This window comes from Oreochromis aureus, linkage group 7 (assembly GCF_013358895.1).
Source record: "Oreochromis aureus strain Israel breed Guangdong linkage group 7, ZZ_aureus, whole genome shotgun sequence".
NCBI classification, from domain to species: domain Eukaryota; kingdom Metazoa; phylum Chordata; class Actinopteri; order Cichliformes; family Cichlidae; genus Oreochromis; species Oreochromis aureus.
This window is the reverse complement of record NC_052948.1, coordinates 57,863,522-57,888,692: the sequence shown is the minus strand read 5'-3', so window position 1 is coordinate 57,888,692 and position 25,171 is coordinate 57,863,522. Positions and strand designations below refer to the sequence as shown.

The following is a 25,171-nucleotide window of genomic DNA, read 5'->3' as shown; positions in this document are numbered from 1 at the left end:
CATCTTTCAATTTCAGGAGGAACAGTTCAGTTTTCCCCTCGGTCGAGGAGTGCTAGACTAGCTCTTTAGCCACTCTATGGGAGCATGGGAGTTTGCTCAACCAGTGTACATATGTTTTGTGGACTTGCGGAAAGCATTTGACTGTGTCCTTCTTGGGACCTGTGAGAGGTGCTCTGGGAGTGTGGATTATGTGACTCAGTGACCCATTTGATGCCTGTTCAACTACACAGAACTTGAGCTCCATTACTTGCAATGAGCCATGGATCACATCTACCTAATGGACTCCCCATTTATTAATGTAAATGGGAAGTCCTCTTCACACACAAAGTTTAATTATGAGTACCACAGGGTTCTGTGCTAAGACCAGTTCTGTTTACATTATACATCATTTTCTTAGCCATATCATTCAAAGGTATAGTAAACATTTTGATTGCTTTGTACAAGATTGCTTCATTGACAGCTCAAAATATTTATAAATATTTAAATATTATAAATATTTACTCTGGTTCGACACCATACTGTGAAGAATCTTCTGAGTCATAGGTTCTTCAATCCATATTAAACAAATATGTAGGACTGCTTTTGTGCATTGGTGTAATCTCTCTAAATTAGAAACATCCTTTCTCAGAATGATCCTGAAAAACTAGTTCATACATTTATTGCCTCTAAGCCGAAGTATTGTAATTGACTATTATCGGGCTGTCCTAAAAACCTACCTTTTTGATAAAGCATGTAGTTAGGGCTGGATCAGGTGACTCTGAATCCTCCATTAATTATGCTGCACTATGCTTAGGCTGCTGGGGGCTTCCCATGATCCACTGAGTTTTTCTTGCTCACTCAACTTCTTCATTCACCGTTTGTTTACACACCACTCTGTATTTAATCATTGGCTATTATTAATCTCTAGCTCTCTGCCCTCTTTAATCTCTGTTGGGGTTTTCTCTCTCTTATTGTAGTGTCTTTACCTTGTGATTTGGCACTACATAAATAAAATTTAATTGAATTGATTCTTGTGTCTGCCTTTTGTGCATAATGTGTTTAATCTGTTGGCTCTGTCAGGTAGTGGCCTCAACTCACACTGGGGCAGTTTGCAGCCAAGTGCAAAGTGGCAGGAATAAGAATTAGCACCTCTAAGGCTGAGGCACCTCTATGAGCTCTGGATAGACTGATAGATTAATAAGTTTTATTTGAAAAGTGGCTAATCACATGAGTCAAGGTGATTAGGCAGCCAAGGTTTCAGGTGAACACATTGTGAGACCTAGCACCATCTTATCATGTGATTTAGTGAGATCACATGGCCCTGGATGTGAGTGGGCTCAAGGGATCTCAAAGCTGGAGTATAGATGGCAGACATTTGTGTTGTAAGCCCCGCCCTCTGATCAAAGATGGTCGTTCACAGTGGACATACATGGCTCCAATCCATCTGTCTTCTCTGTCCAAAATGTGGACATTGGCATCCTCAAAGAGTGACCTTTGTCCTTTAGATGCAGATGTACAGTTGAGTCTTGTCCTGCTGAGGTGGCTCTTGTCTATGTTGTGCCATGTGTTTATGAAGTGGCTGTTTGGTCTCGCCAATGTAGCATTCCTCGCTGCACTGAACAGCATATACTATGTAGTTTAATTTGTGTTTAGGAGTTTTGTCCTTGGGATGAACCAGTTTTTGTCTGAGTGTCCCAGTGTACTTCAGACCCAGCCATACACTCAGACAAAAACTGGTTCAAAAAACAGCCTCTCACAGTAGATGTCATGTCCTCAGATCGATCATCCTTTTGAGAGGAGGTTAATTTTATTCCCACTGTTGAAAAGTGCTTGTTCATAAGAGATCATCTGATTGTTGGGTTTTACTCTTTAACATTGCAGGACCCTTAACTTGCAATATAAAATCACCTTGAGGCACTCTAAAAATAAAACTAAATTAAATTTAAATGGATAATATACAGACAGGTCAGGAAAACCTTGAAACCTCGAGCCCTTCCATGAGGAAATCCGGTAGGTCCACTTTGTCACTTACAGGCAAGGGTCATTGTAATTCAACACAGAGTTGTTCTAAGTGATCACCTGATGGTTGTAGCCTCTTGATGGATGATAATGGCCTCATAGAGCAAGAAAGCTCACTGAACTGTCTTATGAAAATGAAAATGATGTGATTCACATGCCATAGTGTTCATAGTCAACTCACTTGAACACCTGGACCAAGGTATTAAGAGAGTACTTTCCACAACCAGCATCAAAACACTAACGAGGGAATAACCTATGAAACAATGATGTTCCACCCCATCAGTATAGGTACTTTCAAAACTATGCTTGCAAAGTTAATGCCAAGGTGTATTGCAGGACTTCTGGAAACAAGGGGTGGCATAAAACCAAACCAAGACACTATATATTTTGAGATTTCCTTAAACAGCTGATAACTTAGGAGCAAATTCCCTTATGATACTTACTGCAGGGCTGGATTTCACACAGGTCCACCCTGACCTGAGGGTCCAGTGTGAAGCACCAGGGTGCCTGCATTAGGCCTCCTGGATTACGACAGAAGTTGTGACTTCCCCAGAGCTCAGGATAGTCCTGGGACAGGTGGTGACTGTGAGGGTACTGAGCACTCCATGGCTGGCAGTAGTGACCAGATTTAGTGATGCTGATTGTGCCCCTGTAGTCAACTCCACTTCCATTATAGCAGCTGTGATCTGAGGGGGAATCTGTAGAATGGACAATGACAGACAGACAATGAATTTCAGGTGTCTGAAATTTTGAGAATTTAATGAGCGCTAAATGATGCATTAATTATAATTTAAAGTAAAATATATGATCCTCTGCTCCTAGTTCTATGTTTACCCTTGCAGGTTATTTATTGACTCAGTTTTTTAAACACAAAAATGGTATTAATTTGTGAAATAAAATTCTGTTCATAAACAAACAACATTTTCCCTTATTAGTATAGGTGCAACATAATTTCTAAGGTAAATGTGAACAGCTATATTTATGAAATGTATCAGTCTCCCAGTGGTTTAGACAAAAAAAAAAAGCACTTTTATTTAGGGAAATTTGGTGGTTTAAAATTAAACTGTGTATGCCACTGTAGACCTCTTGTGCATTAAAGAGATAACCACAATAACCATAATAACCAACCAGAATATAAAAATATATAAACAATTAAAATGGTACCTAGAATTACAAATGCAGGGGTGGAAGTCATGTCTACGACACAGCTTTTTGTAATTTTTCCTCTCTACACCACCAGAGTGGACTTCAAATCAAACAACCAATATGGGATTGATTGGTTGGCTAACAGCTATAACATGCATACATATGAAATCATCTCTAGATCTTTTATCTGCTTATTTTATAATATAATCATCCCTGAAACTGCTTATCAGCTATTTGTCCAATTAGTTTGAAAATAGGGGACTATGAAGTAAAATGGTGGTGTACAGAAGAATATTTACAAAAATATTGTCAGTATCTAAATACTTAGGGCCCTAACTGAATATAGTACACAGTAATGGGGTGTATGCTTGCACATTTGTTTCATAACTGGGGTGTTTTTACATATTTGCGTGTGTGCACTCATCCACCTACATGAACCCAATTTCTCTGGTGGTACTCCTATCCTCATACAGGAAGCTGCATCAGGTGTTCCTGGCTGTGGCAGCAAGTGACAGCTTGGGAGCTTAAGCTGCATGAGTAACATAGGATTCGATCTGGCAATGGTGTACTCGGCAAGACAAAGGTCATTCTCCAGAGCCTCGCACTCATCTCTACAGAGTTGACGGCGCCGAGGGCCCCGAGATTGCTCATCGCACAGAGGGAAGACATAGTAGCAGAAGGATGGGATGGCAAACTCAGAGCACTGATCAGACAGGTGGGTGGATGTTCCAATCATAGTGAGGGCAGCTAAACACAAATGGAAAAAGTTTTAACTGCTTGCTTGGAAATTTCAGATATCATTAAAGTTTAGAATTAAGGAATATGTCAAACATGAAGGATGCCCAATTTCCTCACCTGTAATGCGGTTTTCACTCTCCCCTTGCATCTGCAGAGACTCGACATAGATACTGCGGTTACCGATGAATCGAGCACAGGCAATGCCTCGATATGGCTGGCAAAAATGTTTTTCACGTGACCTAAAGAGAAAAAACAGGGTTAAATGCTTTAAATGACTTCAGGAGAAAATGTGATGTAATATGATGTCTGGCCCTTATAGGCCCTGCACATCTTTGCTGTTTGTAGATGTAACCTGTTGCTTCAAAGATATACATAGTCTGTTGCAATGTAAGCTGCACATTACACATGCATACTGGTCTTCTGTAATAAGCATATTTAAATAATCCATATCAAGCATGAATGTCAGCTGATATATTATACAGTTAGATTTTGTAAACTCTTAAAAGTTACCCAGAAATCCAGTATAATTTAGATTCTTATAATTAACCAGGCAAACGTTTGGACAAACCTTCTCATTTAATGTTTTTTTCTTTATTTTCACTACTTCCTACATGGTAGATACATATTGAAGACATCAAATATATGAAGCATGATATATGGAATTATGTAGCAAAGAAAAAAGATTGATAAATAATTCTAAATGTGTCTTATATTTTAGATTCCTCAAAGTAGTCCCCCTTTGTTTTGCTGATGATGTATTCACCTGAAATGTTTTCACTTCACAGATGTGAGATTAGACATTAGACCAGTGGAAATCTTTGAAATCTGTGTTTTGGTCTGATGAGTCCAAATTTGAGATCTTTGGTTCCACCCACTGTGTCTTTGTGCGACAGAAAAGGTGAACGGGTGGCGTCTCATGCATGGTTCCCACTATGTAGCATGGAGGAGGAGGTGCTTTGCTAGTGACACTGTTGGGGATTTATTCAAAATTGATGGCACACTGAACCAGCATGGCTACCACAGCATCCTGCAGCAACACGCCATCTCATCTGGTTTGTGTTTAGTTGAACAATCATTTATTTTTCAACAGGACATGACATGACATGACCCCAAACACACCTCCAGCCTGTGTAAGGGCTATTTGACCAAGAAAGAGAGTGTTGGAGTGTTGTGCCAGATGGGCTGGCCTCCACAGACACCTGGCCTAAACCCAATCAAGATGGTTTGGGATGAGATGGACCGCAGAGTGAAGGCAAAAGGGCCAACAAGTGCTCAGCATCTCTGGGAACTTCTTCAAGACTGTTGGAAAACCATTTCAGTGCTAGTTAATGAGCACAGAGCCGACTAGATGATGTTGGTCCCTTAGGCTAGCCTCATGAAGTCTGCATGTTATTGTTTAGCCAGAGACTTTCACACCAGTGCCTAGTGGCAGTCAATTTGAAGGGTTCTGGCAGTGCTCATCCTGTTTGTTCTGCCATCATGAAGAAGGTGGACTACCTGTAAAACATCCCACAGTGAAGTGAGTTTTACGTCACCATGGAGTGAGAGTGTGCTGACCATGAAAGAAGTCCCTGCTCCAAAACGGACACCTTCAACATTAACTGAAATTTGAATCTACCCAGAAGAAGCCAAATGCCTTCTGGAAAAAGGTTTCATGATCAGATGAGACCAACATTGAGCCACTTGGCTGCAATGACAAAAGCCATCTCTGGAGGAGTAAAGGTGAGGTTTTTAAACTAGTACAAGCACAAATGCAGGCAACAACGGCATCCACTTACTGCTGCAGAAGTCTAAATCAGACATTACTGGGGATTTATGCTTCAAGGGGAAATCTGCAATGTAGCTATGTCGTAACTGCAAGCCCACCACCCCGCAAATCCATCAAAACAATGTAACTACACGTCCAGTCAGTGCCGCGTGTGGCTACTGTGACTGTCAATTTTTCTTGTGCACTTTTTCACTGCAGTTTTGGAATTTATCAGTAAGAGACAACAATCTTGGTCTTAATACAAGGACTAATAATAATCACAGCATTGCTTGAGGGAGATTGCTGAAACGAATTTTAATTTCCATTAAATTTTACAAAAGTATGCAGGAAGTTCCTGAAGGACAAATGAACTGATGCCATCTGGCCACAGTTGCTAATGTCCATCAGCGACTGTACAAACACATAAAGGCACTAACATCTTATATCCACATTCTGTGTGCTATAGGTTGATACTTAAAATTTGCCAATTTCTAAAAAACAAAATAAAAAACAAGCAAAAACTGTAAAAAAAAAAAAAAAAATTAAATAAAATTAAAAAAATCCTTGATTATTGATTAAAAATATTTACAAACATATAAACACAAATAGACAAACACATGTAACACACTATTAACAAGAAGGTGGCCACTTACGGTTCAGCTGGGCCTCGTGTGGGCATCTGTCCTGTAAATCAGAAAGAAAACAAGAGCATGAAAATAAGGAGTGACTGGCTCTACAGTCAAAAACATTGCAGTTTTTATTTTTTTTTATTAGTAAAAGCTTCCGGCATAAGCCAGTGACCAGTCACTGAGACTTGTGTAAACAGAAGTTGTATAAATAAACACTTTATATTAATTATTTAACCCATACAGTTTAGGCTTAAAATCTAAGTTATAGTACAAATAAAATTCAGTCTTACCTAGTTTGACATAAAGAACACCTGTGGCAGAGATGACCTTGACTGAGTTAGAGGCAACACACTGATAATAGCCCGTATCTGTTGTGTCCAGGTCCTGGATGCGGAGCTTTGAGCCTGCCTCTGTCTTGCGGATGGTTATGCGTCCCTGTTCCTGTACTACAGGGGCATCATTCTTCAGCCAGCGGATAGACGGTCGAGGATTTCCTGCCACTTTGCAATGAAGAGTGGCTGTCTGGCCTTGAAAGAGGGTGATGTTGTTGACTGGCTCCTGGAACTCCAAGAAATATCCTTTAAGAAGTAAAACATTGGTTTTAAGCCTGATAGTAGCATTCTGCATAATAAAACATCTGGAGCATCAAGTTTGTTGCATTTGAATGTTAACTGGTACAGTGTGTCTCTGATTTTATTCTTTGCAATGAAACTTATTTTAATAATTGTGAGCACACGAGCAGACGGCTCCCCTGAACCAGCAGCAAACTGGGATGCAGCCAGATCGACCCCCGAACCATCACATAATCATAGTATTACTGCTCCAGCTAGGGGGTGTGAGACAAGGGTATAGAAAGATATTGGAACATCCTTTGTCCTTTATAGTGTGTTCTATGGAGAATTTCGTATTGTATAAATTGTAAGTTGGGGCTTTAGTCGTTTTGAAGGTGTTTAAGCATATTTGTGTCTAGAAGTTTTGATCTGGATTGATGGAAAGACTTATCCGTGATGGTTTATTTTTCCATAAAAATTTTGTTCATTTCAAAGCACTGCAAAGCTTTTAACCATACTTGGGGTCGATGTCTTCATGGTATATAAACCCATGACCAATCAATTTCAGTGCAGAAGGGATGATTAAGCACTAAGATATTGTGGTAGACCATCTTGTTCATGATACCATCAATTTTCATTCATTTGCCCATGGAGTTTCCAGAAATGGAACTCAATTTCCAGGTCTTGAAGTCTCTTTGAAATGAAATTTGAATCTCAATCAGATTTTTACCTGGATAATTAAAGGACTAATAATATATATATATATTTTTTTTAAATAATTCCATATTTGAATCTCCACTGTGTTTCACTGTGCAGAACATCTATAATCAAAACATTCTCTAGGTTTACTGCGGACATAAACATGACAATGCTGACCAAAGAGTTTAAATTTGGACTCATCTGTTCAGAGCACCTTCCTTCAGTCATCTATAGTCCAGTGTTAATGAACCATGTACAGAATTTTTCAAAAAAACAAGTAAATAACTAATGTATGGTTCTTAGTTTATTGTTTATACTTTTATTGTCTCTACTCCCTTGGTGTAATGGTAGCCTTAGTTCTTGTTATCTGTTTTGTTATGTTTTGCTCATAGTAACCCACTAAGAGACTAGCAAAGTAAACCCTAACTTCTGAGTTTTCCTTGATATCCCATTATATCAAGTTTGTAGGCTAAATCTCCATCTCTGTGTTAGGTTTTAACTTCTTAATTACTTGCAGTTTTACTTTGAAAGTCTCTTGTCTTGTATACTGAGTGTCATTTCCCTTTTTTTGTATCCCTGATTTGTTCTCAGTGTGTTTTTCCCTAGGGTCATTATGTTTTGTAAATATTGTTCGATTCTCCGCTTGCCCCTTGTCGCATCGCCCCTTGTGGTTGTGTGTCCATTAGTTCTTGGGTTCCCTGATGATTCCTTGTATTAGGATTCCTTGCTCCAGCCCTGCTAGGTTTTTTGTTTGTTTGTTTTGTCTTTTAGTTCTTTGATTTTAGCTTTAAAGCTTCTTTTCTGAGTCAGTTCCCGTTTCTCGAGTCTTGCACTTGGATCCACATCTCGTCTCCCACGTACCCACTTATGATAGATTTAAGCTTAATTTTGGAAGATGTTAAACTATATTTTATGCGTGTTTTTGTTATTTAGCCCAGTTTCACTGGAATAATGGGTGGGACAAAACAGAAACCCCATCCATGTGAACAGCCTCACAAACGGCAACTTTCAAAATTACCATAATTGCACGGTATATCAAGCTCCTTTCGGTACACTAAGAATAGTTTGATTCTCTGGATAAATCTGGACTGAGGATATTTACTAAACATGATAGTTTTGCATGAAAGTCTTCACTCTAGGAACTGTGAATTGTTGTACAATACCTCGGTTATTTGCTTATAAAAACACATACAACAACAACTGATCTTACAGTCCCCCACCTGCTGCGTCCCACTTTTTTAAAAACACCGGACTGTACTCATTTTTCTGTTTAGATGTGGAGGGAAAGTCACCCGCCAAAATATACACAGCAATAGTTCTTTTTTAAATGTTCTCTTTTCACTGTGTCCTACATAATAAATTCAATCTTAGAACATTCATTAAAGTTAGAATTTAGATTCCAATAACATTTGTTTTGTTTTTTTGTCATAACATTTTGACCTACTTTTTACAGTCTGTATCACATTTCAGAGCCTGAACTTTTTCAGTTCTACTTGAGTAAATAAGTTGATTTAGGACTTACCGAAATATTTTTTAACACAAGTAAAGAAAGGGAATAAAAAGGAATAGCTGAGGTGAAGAGATAATGATAAATACACACTAAGATTATGGCTATTAGTACTTCTGCTTTATAAGCAGCAGCCAGATTCTGGAGTTCATGCAGTGGAAAAACAGATCTGTGGCCTGTGTCCTGACACAGCACTTCTACTCACAGGCTACAGAAGAGTAATGTTATCATAAAGCTCTTTAATCACAAATTGTTAATTTTTCCTTTTATGAAATTAAGTGTGTAATGGCAGCGCAGTTAGGAAAGGAGAAACAAGTATTAGTGATTAAAGGAGTCAAAACAAACACAATGAACTGCAAAGTTGCCTCCCAACCCAAAAAAAAACAAAAAACAAAACCCCACACTCCCTTTTGTGGTTCAGTCACAACCTCACAGTTCTTTTGACCATATTATTTCCACCCAAGTTATGCAGTCCTGGCTGCTACTCCAGTGACTGCCTGACTTGAAGTTGTAGTGTGACCAGAGGTCCCTGCACTATGACAGTCTTGGTCTGACACTCAGAAGCTAACCTCTGCATAGTGTAAGGGCATCACTGGCTTTTTAGGCTAATTTATTCTTTATTTTGACAAATTATAATCTGTCAAAAATACACAACGCTGCTGCAATTCACAACACGAAAAATGAAAAAGTTAAGGCCACAACTAAGATTCCTGTCCAAGAGTGTTGCCACATAACTTTATTGTGAAGCAACATTTTTAATTCTCTTATCAGCCACTTACAGAATGTAATGTAGTCCAGCAGAGGTTGGGGCAGAATGCCAGCCAGCCAACACTCAGTGATCCACAGGGCCATCATCATTCTTGGCTGAAGTCCAAACTACTTTGAGACTAGTAAGGTATCAAATATCAAAGCTCAAGTACTTGATTGATTAGGCTTATCCCTGCGAGACAGAAGTAATGAAAAGCAGCTTTATTACAAAACAGACTTTCTTGCAAGTTTCAAAAGCCTGGCCCACTAAGAGCAACAGCTTGTTTGTCCCAGAAACAACTACTCAAGGAATGCAGCTGATAACTGCACAGAGGAGCTATTTCTAAATCAAAGATACTGAGACAGCAACAGAAATTGTGAATTATAATGTTTTGATCTGCTGATGGGAGTCTGACATAACACAATGAAAGAATTATTTAAATCTGCCATGTGCTTTACCCCAGAGTTTGGGTGAGCTCAGGACCTATGGGTCAAAAGACAATGCTGTATATATTCTAATTAGGAATCGAAACACTCTACTAAGTCTTTCTGCGACAGTGTTGAATCTTTCCCTTAAAGTACTGACACTCATATAGCTAAGGAAACAACTGAAACTATTTGCAACATTCCCAACTAATTGTTAGCATATGGACCAAAGGGTCCTTCCAAAGATGTAAATTTTTAAAACATCTTACATATTCAATTCAATCTTATTTACATAGCACCAAGCCACAACAACATTTGCCTCATTGTGCTTTATATTGGAAGGTGAAGACCCTTCAACAATACAAAAAAAGATACAAAACCCCAACAATCTTATGACACCCCACCACCCCGCTTTGACCAAGTGCTTTGGCAACAGTGGAAAGGAAAAACTCTCTTTTAACAGGAAGAAACCTCCAGCAAAACCAGGCTCAGGGAGGGGAGCCCATCTGAGGGGAGGAAGACAGGGCGAAAGAGACGCTATGGAAGGAAGCCCGAGGTTAATAATAAGCAATGATTACATGCAGAGTGGTGTATAAACACATAGTGAGTGAAAAAGAAACACGCAGTGCAGAGACAAAGCCTGCAAAGAAACACTTTAAAGACTGTGTGCCTCAACAAGACCCAATTATTGGAACGCAAGTGCAATAATCACCTCATCAGAGCATTAGCATTACCACAACAATACAGCATGTAACTTATCTTCTGTCAGAAAGAAGATGTGATGAGTTTTCATGTTATGCATGTGATTTTCTGTAATATGTTCATAATGAGAGCATGTTTAGAGCTTTATCAGTTTAAACAAAGGTGACCACATATGTAAGCAGTAGGCTTGTCCTTGTTGTTGCCTACTCTGGCAGGGGAAATTTGAGCTGTAATTAGTTCATTCGTACAGGCAACACATTCCAGAATGTTGATATGAACTCTTGTGAAGCCGTGTTCATGGATTTGTTTGGACAACTTTGAGGGACTAAGACCCTGAAGGTGGTTAGCTTAGGTTAGCGCAAACAATGGAAGCAGTAGGGACTTATTTGGACTGAAGTTCAAAAACAGGTTTTCACACATTTAGACAAATATTCTCATATGTTTAAAAGGGGCTCATTTCTTTATTTCTATTTTATCTATATTTCCAACTCCATATTCTCTGTACACTGGCCCTCATCTGAAAGGTATGTGAAAACACATAGATCCACTTTTATAGTTACACGAACATACATGTAAAATATGAGTTAGTTACATGAGAGAAATATGTTTTGATTAACAGTTTATCTGTCTAGTCACTACTTCTGAATAGCTCTCCAGATATAATCTACATTGTCAGATGTAGCTCATGACCACAGCATTTGATTTCAGTCTCTAGACAAGCTCAAAAAGTCCAAATGTGACATTTTGATGTGATGACAGAGGTCAGTAGGGTGCACTATAAAGTGAGATTATGGCTTGGTGAGCTATGTCAAGTTTAAAGTCAGAGTTTTCTGTCTCTTGAAAGTGGCTCTTTTTACTTGGCTAAATAACTGTGAAAATCACAACAGAAAGAAAGCCTGGCTGTGTTGAACTTTGTTCATTGTACACCCTTCATGAATCAGTGCACAGTAACAGCAAATAGTTATTTCTCAAGAATAAATAATTGCCAAATTCAGTTCTAGCTAAATATTTCTACAAGTCATTTTGATATGGATTATACAAATAGTACAATAGTAACTGAGCTTTAGGCGTGTACATAACTGACACAAACAGCATCAGAAAACAAAAGGAATTTCAATCTCACCTTTGACTGTTGGCGCAGCTCCACTCTGAGCTTCAGCCACACCACCTATGCCTACTGAGAGGCCCGGATTATCTGGAGGACAGAATTTGAGCGAATGAGTTCAAGCGAAACCTAAAATAAAAACAAGACCATGCAAACTGGTGGAGGTTCCAACGTGCTGCAAAGACTTAAAAATACAGACCAAAATTTTGCATTCTATCCTTAACGTGGTGCTTAAAATTCTGCTTTGTCCCAAGTACTGAGAATATAGAAGTGCCTCCCAGAAATTCAAGAGTCTAACTTTCATTTGATGTAAATGAAGGAGGCCCTCAGTAGGCTGAAACTAAAGTGGATGCCTGCAGAACTGTCTTTTTGACTAAGAAAAACCCCTCCACAACATGTAGCCCATGCAAAAATATGCTTGAGGAGGTAGACAAATCATTGTTAAAGGCAAGACATGCCTTGATAAATGTGAATATATTTTTCAAGGTATATCAAGATATAGTGATGAACCAATAAACATATGCGCTGTGTCTGTTCAACCATTTAAAAAAAAAAAACAACAACAACAAAAAAACAAAACACAGCTATAAGAGGGTCGTTGACCCACTATTAATCATGTGCTTCATCACATAAGTCAAGGCGTGAAAACAGGTGTGGGCCATTACCACTACAGGCTGGATGAGAGGTGAAACATCTTCAATATTTTTTTTTTTTTTTTTTTTTACTCCAGTCACTTTATTTCCAAGTGAATGACTGATAACCTTCACAGACAAGCTGATATAATGTTGTAATTTTTATTTTTTATTCCTGCATATTTGTGTCAAATGAGTCTCCAAGGGTAGGGGAATTTACAGAAATGTTATTTCTGTTAAATCACATTCAGTCCTGAAGTTACATTTTTACATCATCCACTACAAGAAAGAAAGACAAAGCCTTAGAAGACAAAGCCATCATCATGAAAACCTCTAGGATCCACTTAATGGGGATATAGTCAGGTTTAATAAGTGCTGTCAAAGGTCTTTATAATTGTGTTCCGAGTAGTATTAAGGACTCTAATAAACTAATGTTTTTTGCTGCACTATAGTACAAACCAAGAAAACCAAAAACTGAGTTAAGCTTCCTAAGGCCTGGTCAAACCAGGCAGCAGCTGTGATTGATTACATGTATCAAATGCCTTGGAAAATGAGGGACTTGGGGCAATGGGATGCTTTTCCATCCGCAGCTGAATAGGGCTGCTGGCTGCTGCATTCCAAGAGCTTGCTGCCTCTGTCATGAAAAGGCCCTTTGAGCGCTAAGAGGCCAGGCCACGGCTCTATGTGCTGGGGTTTTGACTGAGGGCTGTCTGGCACACCGCAACACTTTCCTTCCCTCTCCTGGCTATCTTGCTGAAAATGTGTGTGCTGACCTCCTCCTGTAACGTAGTCCATTGACCCTTGTCTTTGTTATTCTTCATCCTACACTCATCTACACTTTTATGCCCTTTTATGCCCTACACTCTTATTCTTTGAGATTTTTGATATTTTCAGAGAGCAGGCTGGAGTTCTACAAAAATGTACTGAAAGCAGAGCTACTTCAGAGAAAAGTTATGTTGCTAGTTGAATAAAATCTCAAGTTTAGTAAGTAGAGGTAAAGAACCACAGCATCAAAGGAGGAAAGCATGAGTTGAAACCTAATCACCGTCTTCATTCTCACCAAGAATGTTTGTGGTTGAAGGAGTTCTGCAAAGCCACAAGGAGCATACTGATTATGAATCAATACATATTTTTGTTTAACTAACACACATTCCAGAGAGCTACTGAGATCTGTTGATCAGCTAGTAAGGTGTCATCTTGTCACCACATCTTCACCACCGGATGAAATTGTCAAGAAGTGATAATGTCAAATAAATAAACACACACCCAAGGACAGAGAGGAAACAACAGCAGTCAGTATGGTGATTCACATGGTGAGGGTATCCCCATTCCCATCACGGCCACCCAAATCACCAAAGACGGAACACTAAAACCTATGGTGGTGACCGAAAGCCACACAAAATTAGAGACCTTAGGCAGTGCGACCCACAGTGAAGATCAAGATCAAGCCCAAAACACCCTCACCAAGATCTAACAGAGGCCAGACAGCTCATCAAAGACCCACCCCGGAAGCACGAACAGCCAGGAAGAAAAGTCCAAAGCACTGCAAGAGCCAAGGGACAGCTAATAAGACCCAGAGCCCAGGAAGGACATCAGTTGGCACAACCATGGCCGCGAGGCACAACCCCATTCGCCCCCAGTGACCCTGCCATTAGGGGAGGGCAAAGGCACCATGAGCAACACCCCGGCTCTAGCCCAGCCCATCCCATTCAATCAGCATCCAAGGGAGCCTACAGCCCAACGCAGTCCGCTCTTGGAAGAAAAAGTTATTATCAGCTTTATATATGAATGAGCATCATGCTCTTCAGTAAAAGTTGACAGCAATATTACTTACTCAGATCTGTAAGGTTATGTATATATCACGTTGAACTCAAATTTAGTTTTAGTGATGTCAGCGGTAATCTTGTTAAAATGACGTTAACGCTATAACCGCATTAACGCTGCAAATATGCGTTAGCGAGTTAGCACAGATCGCCCCGTTCGAGGGGCTGGACGGCGCTAAAGCGTTGACGCCGTGCAGCCTCACACACGGGCCAATGCCAAACACCCCATATTCCCGGAGCACCTCCCACAGGACACTCCGAGGGACATGGTCGAATCCCTTCTCCACGTCCACAAAACACATGCAGACTGGTTGGGCAAACTCCCATGCACCCTCAAGTATCTCAAGACCTCATCCAGCCCAGTGGCTCTGCCACCAAAGAGTTGTTTAACTGCCTCAGTGACCTTGTCCCCGAAGATTGGCGGGTCGTCCCCCTCGTCCCCAGATTCTGTTTACTCCACATAAGATGTGCCAGTGGGATTAAGGAGGTCCACGAAGTATTCCTTCCACCGCCCAACAATTTTCTCATTCGAAGTCAGCAGTGCTCCACCTGCACTATACACAGTGCAAGAAGAGCACTCCTCTCCTTTACCCTCCAGAGTAACCTGACAGTGTGCCAGAATATCTTCGAGGCAGTTCAAAAGTCTTTTTCCATGGACTCTCCAAACTCCTCCCACACCCAAGTTTTTGCTTCAGCTGCCCGAGCCGCGTTCCACTTGGCCTGTCGTACAATCACCCACATGTCCAGAACATATGGCCGCAGGTCTGGTGACACAATTACAAAATCGATCATCGACCGGCGGCCTAGCGAGTCCTGGTACCACGTGCACTTATGGACACTTATGTTCAAACATGGTGTTCATTATACCAAATTACGGTTTGCACAGAAGTCCAACAACAAAACACTGTTTGGGTTCAGATCCAGGAGGCCATTCCTCTCAGTCACGCCCCTCCAGGTCTCATTGCCGTTGCCCACATGAGCATTAAAGTCTCCCAGTAGGATAACAGAATCCCCAGGCAGAGCACCCACCAGCACCCCGTCCAGGGACTCCAAGAAGGCTGGGCTCCAAGAAGAGTTGCCCAACTATATCTAGCCGGTACCTCTCAACTTTACACATTAGTTCAGGCTCCTTCCCCACCAGAGAGGTGACATTCCATGTTCCAGGTGCTAGTCTTGGTAGCTGGGGATCGGTTTGCCAAGGCTCCTTCTCCTGGCCGTGCGCAGCACACAATGCACGCGCACCCTACAGTGCCTCCTGTGGGTAGTGGGCCTGCAGGAGGATGGTCCCTTTTTCGGGATGTGCCCAGCCAGGCCCCATGGACTAAGGCCTGGACACCAGATGCTCGCCCTTGGGCACCCTCCCCTGGCCTGGCTCCAGGGCGGGGCCCCCGGTAACCCTATCCTGGGCAGGGTGAACTGTTCCCTTGGTGTTCTGTGTGCCATGGGAGACCCTACCATGGGTCAGAAGCCCCCGGACAACATAGCCCTTGGGATCCCTGGGACACCCAAACCCCTCCACCACTATATGGTAGCAATTCACGGAAGCAAGGCTATTAATATACTAACAATTCTATCTCTGACATGTCAGAATAATGACTTACTAATACAAATAAAAAAAATAACAAAATAAAATAAAATCAGTGTTTAGGACATTAAAGAGAGCCAAAATTATTTCTTGTTGCTTTCAGCCTATTTTACATCTCCTAGGCTAAAGACTTATATGCATTTACACATATGGCACAACAGTGGTAACTTCACAAACTACTTTTAACCCTCTGGGGTCGCCGGACGCGCCGGCGCGTCAAAATCACATGACCAATTTAAAACAACACAGCTACAAGATGCAGCAAGTCAGAGTCTCCAATTCAACTTGGGTCGAAAGTGCGGACTTCAAACTATATACCAGTTTTTGAATTGTGTCGATGGGCCACGTAAAACCAGAGTTATGATAAAAAAAAATACATGCGATGTTTTTTTCTGAACAAAACAGCGGTGTTTACAGCGGGAAGAACGGTAAAAACGGCGTTTACTACAGACAGCGCTAGCAAACACTCTCCGCTTGCGAGTGAAAAAATAAAAATTAAAAACACCCCTTCCCTGTTGGTGTTAGAGTTTACCATGTCAGCCAATCAAAAAAATGATATGGCAACATGTGACACTTGGTTGCTTAGGGAGATGGGGAAGTTTTTATGAGTGACACCCGCGATGGAAAGCGGGCAAGCGAAAGAAAGAGAGAGAGCGAGTTTTCATATGTGAGACATTAGTGACGTTTAGCGTGTTTGGAGGCTATAGTTAGTTTGTTGTGTAGTTATTGTTTTGTATTGTGTGTCAGTTATACTGCTGAATTTCGTATTTTCTCCAAAAAAGCCGTCAAAGGCAGATTCCAGTGTAAACGCTGTTCCCACATGGAAAAGTGGACTGATACACCTCCTGCTGTCAGACTTGCAGGGTTTAGGTCTGTGGTGTTCTCCTCTGTCTTATACTGAACACAAACTACATTTTTTGGACTTGCATAAATAATTTGTGTGCCTTCTTTTTTGATGCAGCACACCTGATTGTTCTGTAAATAGATTTAAATGGTTATATAAAAAACGCCTGAGGCCTTGGCTGCATTTTTAGGTAAATAGTACCATATAACTTTGTTGTTTGCAAAACTTGTGCATAATTTTTAGAAAAGTACAATTTCTATTTGCATTTCAAGTTATGAAAATGATTCGCTAAACATGTTTGTGGGTTTTACAGTAAGAAATATAACTTATCTACTCGGATTTTGAATTTTTTGTCTGAATTTAGATCAACTGTGCTAATATAGTATACCAAAATGAAAAAATAACTCAAATTTCAGATATTTGAGGTTGTGCTGAAAATAATGACACCAAACAAGGCAAGAAAAACATATTTTAAAGGTGAAATATAGAGGTAAAATCAAAAACCCCCAGAGGGTTAAAAAGTTATCCTGATCACAATCTAATAGCGTCAGGCAAGTGAGCTAAGAAAGACTCAAAGAATTTACAAGCTGTGTTCATTTAAGCATTTTGATTTACTGAAATGAACACCATTTATTATTAACCTATAATTACATACATAACCACACATACTCTATAATTAAAGCAAATGCCAAAATTTAACTTTTAACAAATACTCATTCTGTCAGTATTGTGGGATAACGCTTTGAGGACCCAAGCCAGCAACGTTATATATACATGGTATGTATCACATAAAAAAAAAAAACAAACAAACAAACAAACAAAAATGGTTACATTGTAATGTTGGTTCTCTGAATGAGAGCCTCCCTCTTCAGTCAGTTACATATTCCATAGGTATGGAGCAACTCTTTAAGACACCCAGAGAGGAGGGAGTACTGCTCAGCTGGAAGAGTAAAAGTAGTGAAGGCATAGAAGATAGTCAGTGACCCCTGGCCACTTTGATTTACTGAAAATTGGTGTGTTCTAAAACTTTTGACCATTAGTCTAAGTCAGTTGTTTTAAACTACTCTTTCAAGAACTTTTCAAATAAAAGGAAGGTTGGAGATTCACCAGTTAGCTAGGACATCTTTGGCTTGGTCTACTTACTGCCAAGGCCTGTGGTACATAGCCCATTAATAGAGATGGGTTGATCATTGGTAGGCCATCTTAAAGAATCGTTGGCAGAATGGGGTCTAATAAACATGTTGATGCTTTGAAGGAAGTAATTACTGAAGTTAACTAACTAACTAATGATCAACTGAAGAGAAAGAGTCTAAATCAGGGGTGCCCAATCCCAGTCCTCGAGAGCTACCGTCCTACAGCTTTTAGATGCATCCTTGGTCAGACACACCTGAATCAAATGAATGGCTTGTTATCAGGCCTTTGCCAAACTTGGTGGCATACAGAAGAGGTAATCAAACCATTTGATTCAGCTGTGTCGGAGTAGGGATGCATCTAAAAGCTGCAGGACAGTAGCTCTTGAGGACTGGGATTGGGCACCCCTGGTCTAAATAAATATCAGAGGCAATGAAAGCAGTTGTATATAATGTAAATGGATAATTGATAGAACCCGACATTACACATTGAACCAAACCTATCACTTTCCATTTCTGGTAACAGTACAAATCCAATTATATCTATTCAAAGCACCCGTATACCACTGTTATTAGGTCATCCATGGCTGAGTAAATATAACCATCATATGGACTGGATTCATAATTCTATTTCTGGTTAGTGTTTTTTGTCAACAAAACTGCATGAAATATGCTTCTGATTTTTCGTCTGTTCTTCAGGTCTACCATGATATCACAGAAGGTTTTCGAAAAACATTTAGCACTCTCGCTCCCACCATGCTATAGACATGTTTCTTCCTTGCTTCAATTCCTACAAGCTGTCTTCATAAATACCTCCAAAGACACAATTCTCCCTCAGTTCGGCATTACTGGCTCATTAAGATGGAAGCTCAAATCTCTGAGGAGAGTTCATGGATGGCATGGTCTGCTATCCCTGACAAAACCAGAGGCATCCCGATAAGCCAGTGAATTGCTGGGAATCTCCTATAATGAGGAAGATACTGTCATGGTTCCCCAGTCTAGAGCCTTGCATTGGGACTGGGATCAGACCCAACGCACATTTTGCAGGAGCAGGCGGTTATAAGGTTGCCACGGGCGGTAGCAGGCAGCTAAAATAGATAGCAGGTCCCAAGATTGTTAGGAGGATGGCGAGTGCAACAGAAATTTAAGAGACCAGCAATGCAGCAACATTTTTGGAGTAAAAAAAAAAATGGAGAGGTTGGAGAGTATAAAACTAAAGAAAAGATGACAATTGGATATTTGGAAAGATTTTTAAATCGCTATAAATCAAGAAGGCAAAGAGCTAGACATTGTGTATTGTAAGACATGTGACAAAGTGCCTATATTTAATAGTTTTCAGCCATGTGACGAGCTTGCTATCTTGGTGGGCAAAACTACTTCACCATGACCACAAATAGAGGCAAATAGAATACTTGGATCATCTATCCATGGAGGAAAAACAAAGATATGAAGGGAAACCATAAATTTTGCGGTCTTGTGATCCATATTCTGCCCCGGTAGCTTTAATTAAATCCCTGAAAGTGGCAACATCCCTCCCAGAGCTCCTTGTTCAGTGACATCTACATGTATGTTGTAGAGCAGGGGTGGGCAACTCCAGGCCTCGAGGACCGGTGTCTTGCAGGTTTTAGATGTGTCCTTGATCCAATACAGCTGCTTCAAATGGCTAAATGACCTCCTCAACATGTCCTGAAGTTCTGAGGCTTGGTAACGAACTAATCATGTGATTCAGGTGTGTTGACCCAGGGTGACATCTAAAATCTGCAGGACACCGGCGGTTTCCCACCCCTGTTGTAGAGAATCTGTCACCTTAAACTGCTGCCAGGATGAAAGCTAAAGTACCGACAGCTACTTGCATTTTCAATCTGAATAGGTAAATAATGCCACCATGTAGGAGGTATAGAACAGTATTGTTCATCCGTAAATAAAAAAGATAAGCACTACTTAACTAGCTTAAGCAAACTACCACACGTAAATCTTACATTATCTTACACAAGTTCTGGTAGTATTAATGTCTTACATTAATGTTGTGTCATAACTGTAAAGTTGACTGAGTATTTTTCTCATGTCTGTAGATCATTTCTACAGTTTAAGTGAGCCACCAGTGACAGCTGAGGTCGCTGCAGAGAAGCAAGGATTGGTTCTCTGCAGTGCTCACATATTGGTGCCATACTCTACGCTCTTCTGGCCTTGATTAGTGTGGAGAGATACTGTGTGGACTGGATAAATATGTTTGAACATGTATGTGATACACTTACTGTACCACATACATCTAGATGGAAGATTAGGTAACCACAGGATCAAGACTTTTCCAATGATTATCAAGAGATGAAAGATCTGTTATCTTTTGTTCATTTTCCCTAATTTTTTTGGTAGAAACTGAAGCGAAAGTGCTGTGAAATTAGGTAAGCACACAAAATGGGTTCAACTTTGATACTGGATAAAAGAGGGAAGCAAGAAATGGTCATTTACCCTTCCAAATTAAAAGGCTATTTTTATTCAGAAGTAATTTACACACATGCAACATCCAAACTGCTGAGCTGAGCTACCAGGGGACGGGGGTAAAATCAAAAGCCAAATTAGACAGGGAAAAAATGAGAGCGGAAATCCAAAATTGTTACTACCCTAAGCCAACTGTAGACTGGAAACTCCGAATCTAACGTGCCGGAATGTGTGGTACTACAACAAATCATTTCACTTCTCAAGCATTTATCGACTCACCACTGAGAATAAGGACACATAAATGATTATGATAATTCATAAAAGTTAAAGGTTAGTGTGTCTGACAAACACATCACAATACCCTGTAGCATCATACCAAGTACCCACTCAATTGGGTTGCTATGTGGCTCCAAAAGAAAACACATAAAAAAAATAAAATAAAATAAAAAAAAAAAAAACACCAAAAAGAACCTAATATGCAGATATTTTTAACATGCAAGACAACACAGGCACTGCAGAAAAACATATTTAAGATAACTAAATATTTTATTTTTTTTAAATTTCAAATATATTTAAAATGGTATTTTGTTGTTGATGTTAGTTAATTGTGCAGGTGAATAATTTGCTAGTTTTTAATCCATTTTAAAATGTACACTATACCATAAAGATGTGTGCAAAATGTGAAAAGGGGATGGAAACTTTTAGACCACTCTATATTGTAAGCACTTTTTGAGACTGTAGGACTAAATTCTAACTGGATATCAAAGGTGGTGAAGTTCTTCTTTTGCACAAACTATATCCAGATGTGACTAACAGGGTCATTCACGCTTATCATCTACACATAAACATGTATGAAAAACAAGTTTGCAGTCTCTCTCACATAATGTATCATGGATTGTCAGATGGTATCACTTGCCTGCAATGGAATTTCCCCTTTCTCTGATGCTATCTTTCCACCCTACAAGCCCTCATCATTGAAGCTTACACAAGAGTAACTCCATCCCCATGACTGAGTTAAAACAACAAAAGACAACTCGTTTGGAAAAAAAATAATAATAATAACAACAACAACAACAACAACAACAACAACAAAAAACAAAAAATACCAAAGAACTTTTTATTTCTTTTACCATTTGGGTAATCAAATACAAGACAACACTTGGCACTGGGAAGGTTGTGATGAGGACTGAGCTGAGTTATTTCCATTTCATTGGATCTTAGATAAGTAGGTGCATACCATTTTGGCTCTGTTTGAAAGCCAGAGTTAGCTGTGGAAAGGGGCCGTTTTGATGCATCTGAAGCACTAGTATGTGCCAATTGTTTATCTTTCTCCAAACCAGTTATTAGTCATTCTTTCCTTTCCATCCAAATAGTTTGAGGGAAGAACAGTAAAGCAGAACTGAAAAGCAGCAGCAGAATTTCATTTAGTTGTGAACAAAAAGCCTCCTATTTTCTTTAAAACTCTTTGGCCCAGTCTCTGACCTATGATTAACAAAGCATCTGCTGGATGTTTTGGAAGAGCAGCAAGAAGAGGAAGCATCCTTTCTACATTCTACAGACTCCTGACAGATAGTAAAGGTGACGACCACATGATTTTTTCGGCTAGAAAGGAGAATTCATGATTGATAATGATGTCCTTTTTATGCAATTTTGTGTTAGTTTTACACCATCCAAAAAGTTCGTTTTTCCCCCCTCTCTCCACAGAATATTTTCCCAAAAGTCTGTGGGATCATCAAGATATTTATTTTGAGAAATGTGAGAAAACCCTTTGGATTCTTTTTGATCAACAGTGGTTTTTGACTCAGGACTGTCCGATGGATCCCTTTTTACCCAGCCTCTTTCCTACTGTTGGGTCATGAACACTGACCTTAACACGGCCTAAATTTTAGTCATCAACTAATAATTATGCACCTCCATGTGTACATCCACATACCTGCCCTTTTTTCTGTGCTCGCACACGTTTCCATGCAGAATTTACATTAAAAACCACCAATGCACCTCAAACAGAAAAATTCTAGCAGATATCAAAGTAGAATAATAGGAATAACTTAAACAAGGACAGCTGTTGGGTCTCCAGTTGTCCATGTAAGTTCTGCTATATTTAATCAGGTTGACAAGAAGACTTTGTTATCATAGGTATAATAAAAGCTTATCAAGAACAGTTATACCAAACCAACATCCTCCTAGAATCTTACATAAGGTCTCTGAACATCAAGAGAGTAAGGGTAAATGAGCAAAGAAAAAACAAAACATCATCGTTAGATCTTTTCTCTTGTGCAAGCTTACTTTGACCATTTTGCAGTTAAGTGAAAGACTGTAAATATATAAAAAAAGAACCTGTTGGTGTAGCAGTCGGAAAAGCCTCCCAACTGCTGTTCGTGTGTTGTTAGCTTCCTCCATTAGCTCTGCCACAATATGCTGTGGTATGGTGAAGTAAAGACAGAACATAGAACTGACTTTAGTGGATTGGACCACAAATTATTTCATTGTCAGCAATATCCCATTGAGCTTTTTGGGTCAGCAACTTGAACAATATTTAATCCAATGGCCTATTCCTGCTCTTTTAATGGTGTGACATTGTGTCTTCTATACTGTATAATGTAACAAGGAATTCATTTTTTTATTTATTTAGTATTTTTCTACTGCACTAAAGAAACTATAATGACTTTTGTATAAGCAGAATTTTATATCTGTTTAATTAAAATTTGAAGAAATAACAACAATGACTACAGACTATAAAAAGTATGCATTTTGTATCTGCTGCTGATTATTTCATATGGCAGCTTTTCTGGAAATCAATTCTTCAGCTTATAAAATGCTTTTCAAAATGTTTAAATGTGGAAACTGGGTGATTCTAACATCCATGTAGATTCTATAAATGACAGCCTCGAGACAGCATTTAATCTGTTATTAGACTCAATTGGCTTCTCTCTAAATCTAAAAGAACCCACCCACCACTTTAATCGTGCTCTAGATCATGTTTTAACATATGGCATAGAAAGTGAACATTTTCCTGAAAACCCTTCGCTGGTCTGATCATTTCTTAATAACATTTAAATTTAAAATAATTGATTACACAGCAGTGGGGAGTAGACTTCATCACAGTAGATGTCTTTCTGAAAGTACTGTGACTAAGTTTAAGAATATAATCCACCCACTGTTATCATCTTCAATGCCCTGTACCAACACAGAGCAGAGCAGCTACCTGAACGCTACTCCAACAGAGGTCGATTATCTTGTTAATAATTTTGCCTCCTCACTGCGTATGATTCTGGATACCATAGCTCCTGTGAAAAATACAGCCTCAAATCACAAGTACTTGGCTCCCTGGTAAAATTCTCAAACACGTACCTTAAAGCAGATAACTTGTAAGCTGGAGAGGAAATGGCATATGACCAATTTGGAAGATCATTATTTAGCCCGGAGAAATAATTTGCTGCTTTAAAAGAAAGCCCTCCATAAAGATAGAACATCTTATTATTCATCATTGATTTAAGAAAATAAGAATGACCCTACGTTTTTCTTCAGCACTGTAGCCAGGCTGACAAAAAGTCAGTGCACTGTTGAGCCAACTATTTCTTTAACATTAACTAGTAGTGACTTCATGAACTTCTTCACAAATAAAATTTTAACCATTAGATAAAAAATTATTCATATTCATCTTCAGTACCATTGATATTCATTTAGTCTTTTTCTCCAATTGATCTTTCTGAGTTAACTTCAGTAATTACTTCCTCCAAACCATCAACGTGTCTCTTAGACCCTATTCCTACAAGACTGCTCAAAGAAGTCCTGCCATTAATGCTTCAATTTTTAATAATCAGCTATGTAGCACAGACCTTAGAGCTGGCAGTAGTTAAACCATTACTTAAAAAGCCATCTCTAGACCCAGCTGCCTTGGATAATTATAGACCAATCCCCAACCTTCTATTCACCTCAAAAATTCTTGAAAGAGTAGTTGTCAAACAGCTAACACAGTAGTTTTTTCCCTGTATGTATTATTGTAGCGTCTACTTTACAATATAAAGCAACTTGAGGCGACTGTTGTGATTTGGCACTGTTTGAATTCAATTCTGCAGAGGAATGGCTTATTTGAGGAGTTTCATTCATGTTTCAGAGCACATGAAAGTACAGAAACAGCTTTAGTGAAGGTTACAAATGATGTTCTTGTGGCCTCTGACAGTGGACTCATCTCTGTGCTTGTCCTGCTAGACCTTAGTGCAGTGTTTGATACTGTTGACCATAATATCTTATTAGAATGATTAGATCATGCTGTACACATTACAGGTAGTGTGTTGCAGTGGTTTGTATCATATCTATCTAATAGACTCCAATTTGTTCATGTAAATGAAAAGTCCTCTTCAAACACTAAGGTTAATTATGGAGTTCCAACGGGTTCAGTGCTAGGACCAATACATGCTTCCCTTAGGCAGCATCATTAGAAGGCAAAGCATACATGTCCAAAGCTATGCAGTTGACACCCAACTTTATCTATCCATGAAGCCAGATAACACAAACCAATTAGTTAAACTGCTGGATGACCTCTAATTTTCTGCTTTTAAATTCAGATAAAACTGAGGTTATTCTATTCAGCCCTGAAAATCTTTGAAATATGGTATCTAACCAGATTCTTACTCTGGATGGCATTACCTTGGCCTCCAGTAACACTGTGAGGAACCTTGGAGTCATTTTTGACCAGGATGTGCGCTTCAATGCACATTTT

General features: G+C 39.5%; 1 protein-coding gene across 1 annotated transcript in view; it reads right to left on the bottom strand.

Moving 5' to 3' along the window:
* Window positions 1–25,171, bottom strand: part of ror2 (receptor tyrosine kinase-like orphan receptor 2) — a 39,107-nt gene that overhangs the window by 6,435 nt on the left and 7,501 nt on the right. The window contains exons 2-7 of the mRNA XM_031734262.2: window positions 12,014–12,085; window positions 6,549–6,836; window positions 6,283–6,313; window positions 4,000–4,121; window positions 3,577–3,891; window positions 2,442–2,696 (exon numbers count right to left, since the gene is read on the bottom strand). Of these exons, the coding sequence (XP_031590122.1) occupies window positions 2,442–2,696; window positions 3,577–3,891; window positions 4,000–4,121; window positions 6,283–6,313; window positions 6,549–6,836; window positions 12,014–12,085 (1,083 nt within the window). The remainder of the gene's footprint in view (window positions 1–2,441; window positions 2,697–3,576; window positions 3,892–3,999; window positions 4,122–6,282; window positions 6,314–6,548; window positions 6,837–12,013; window positions 12,086–25,171) is intronic.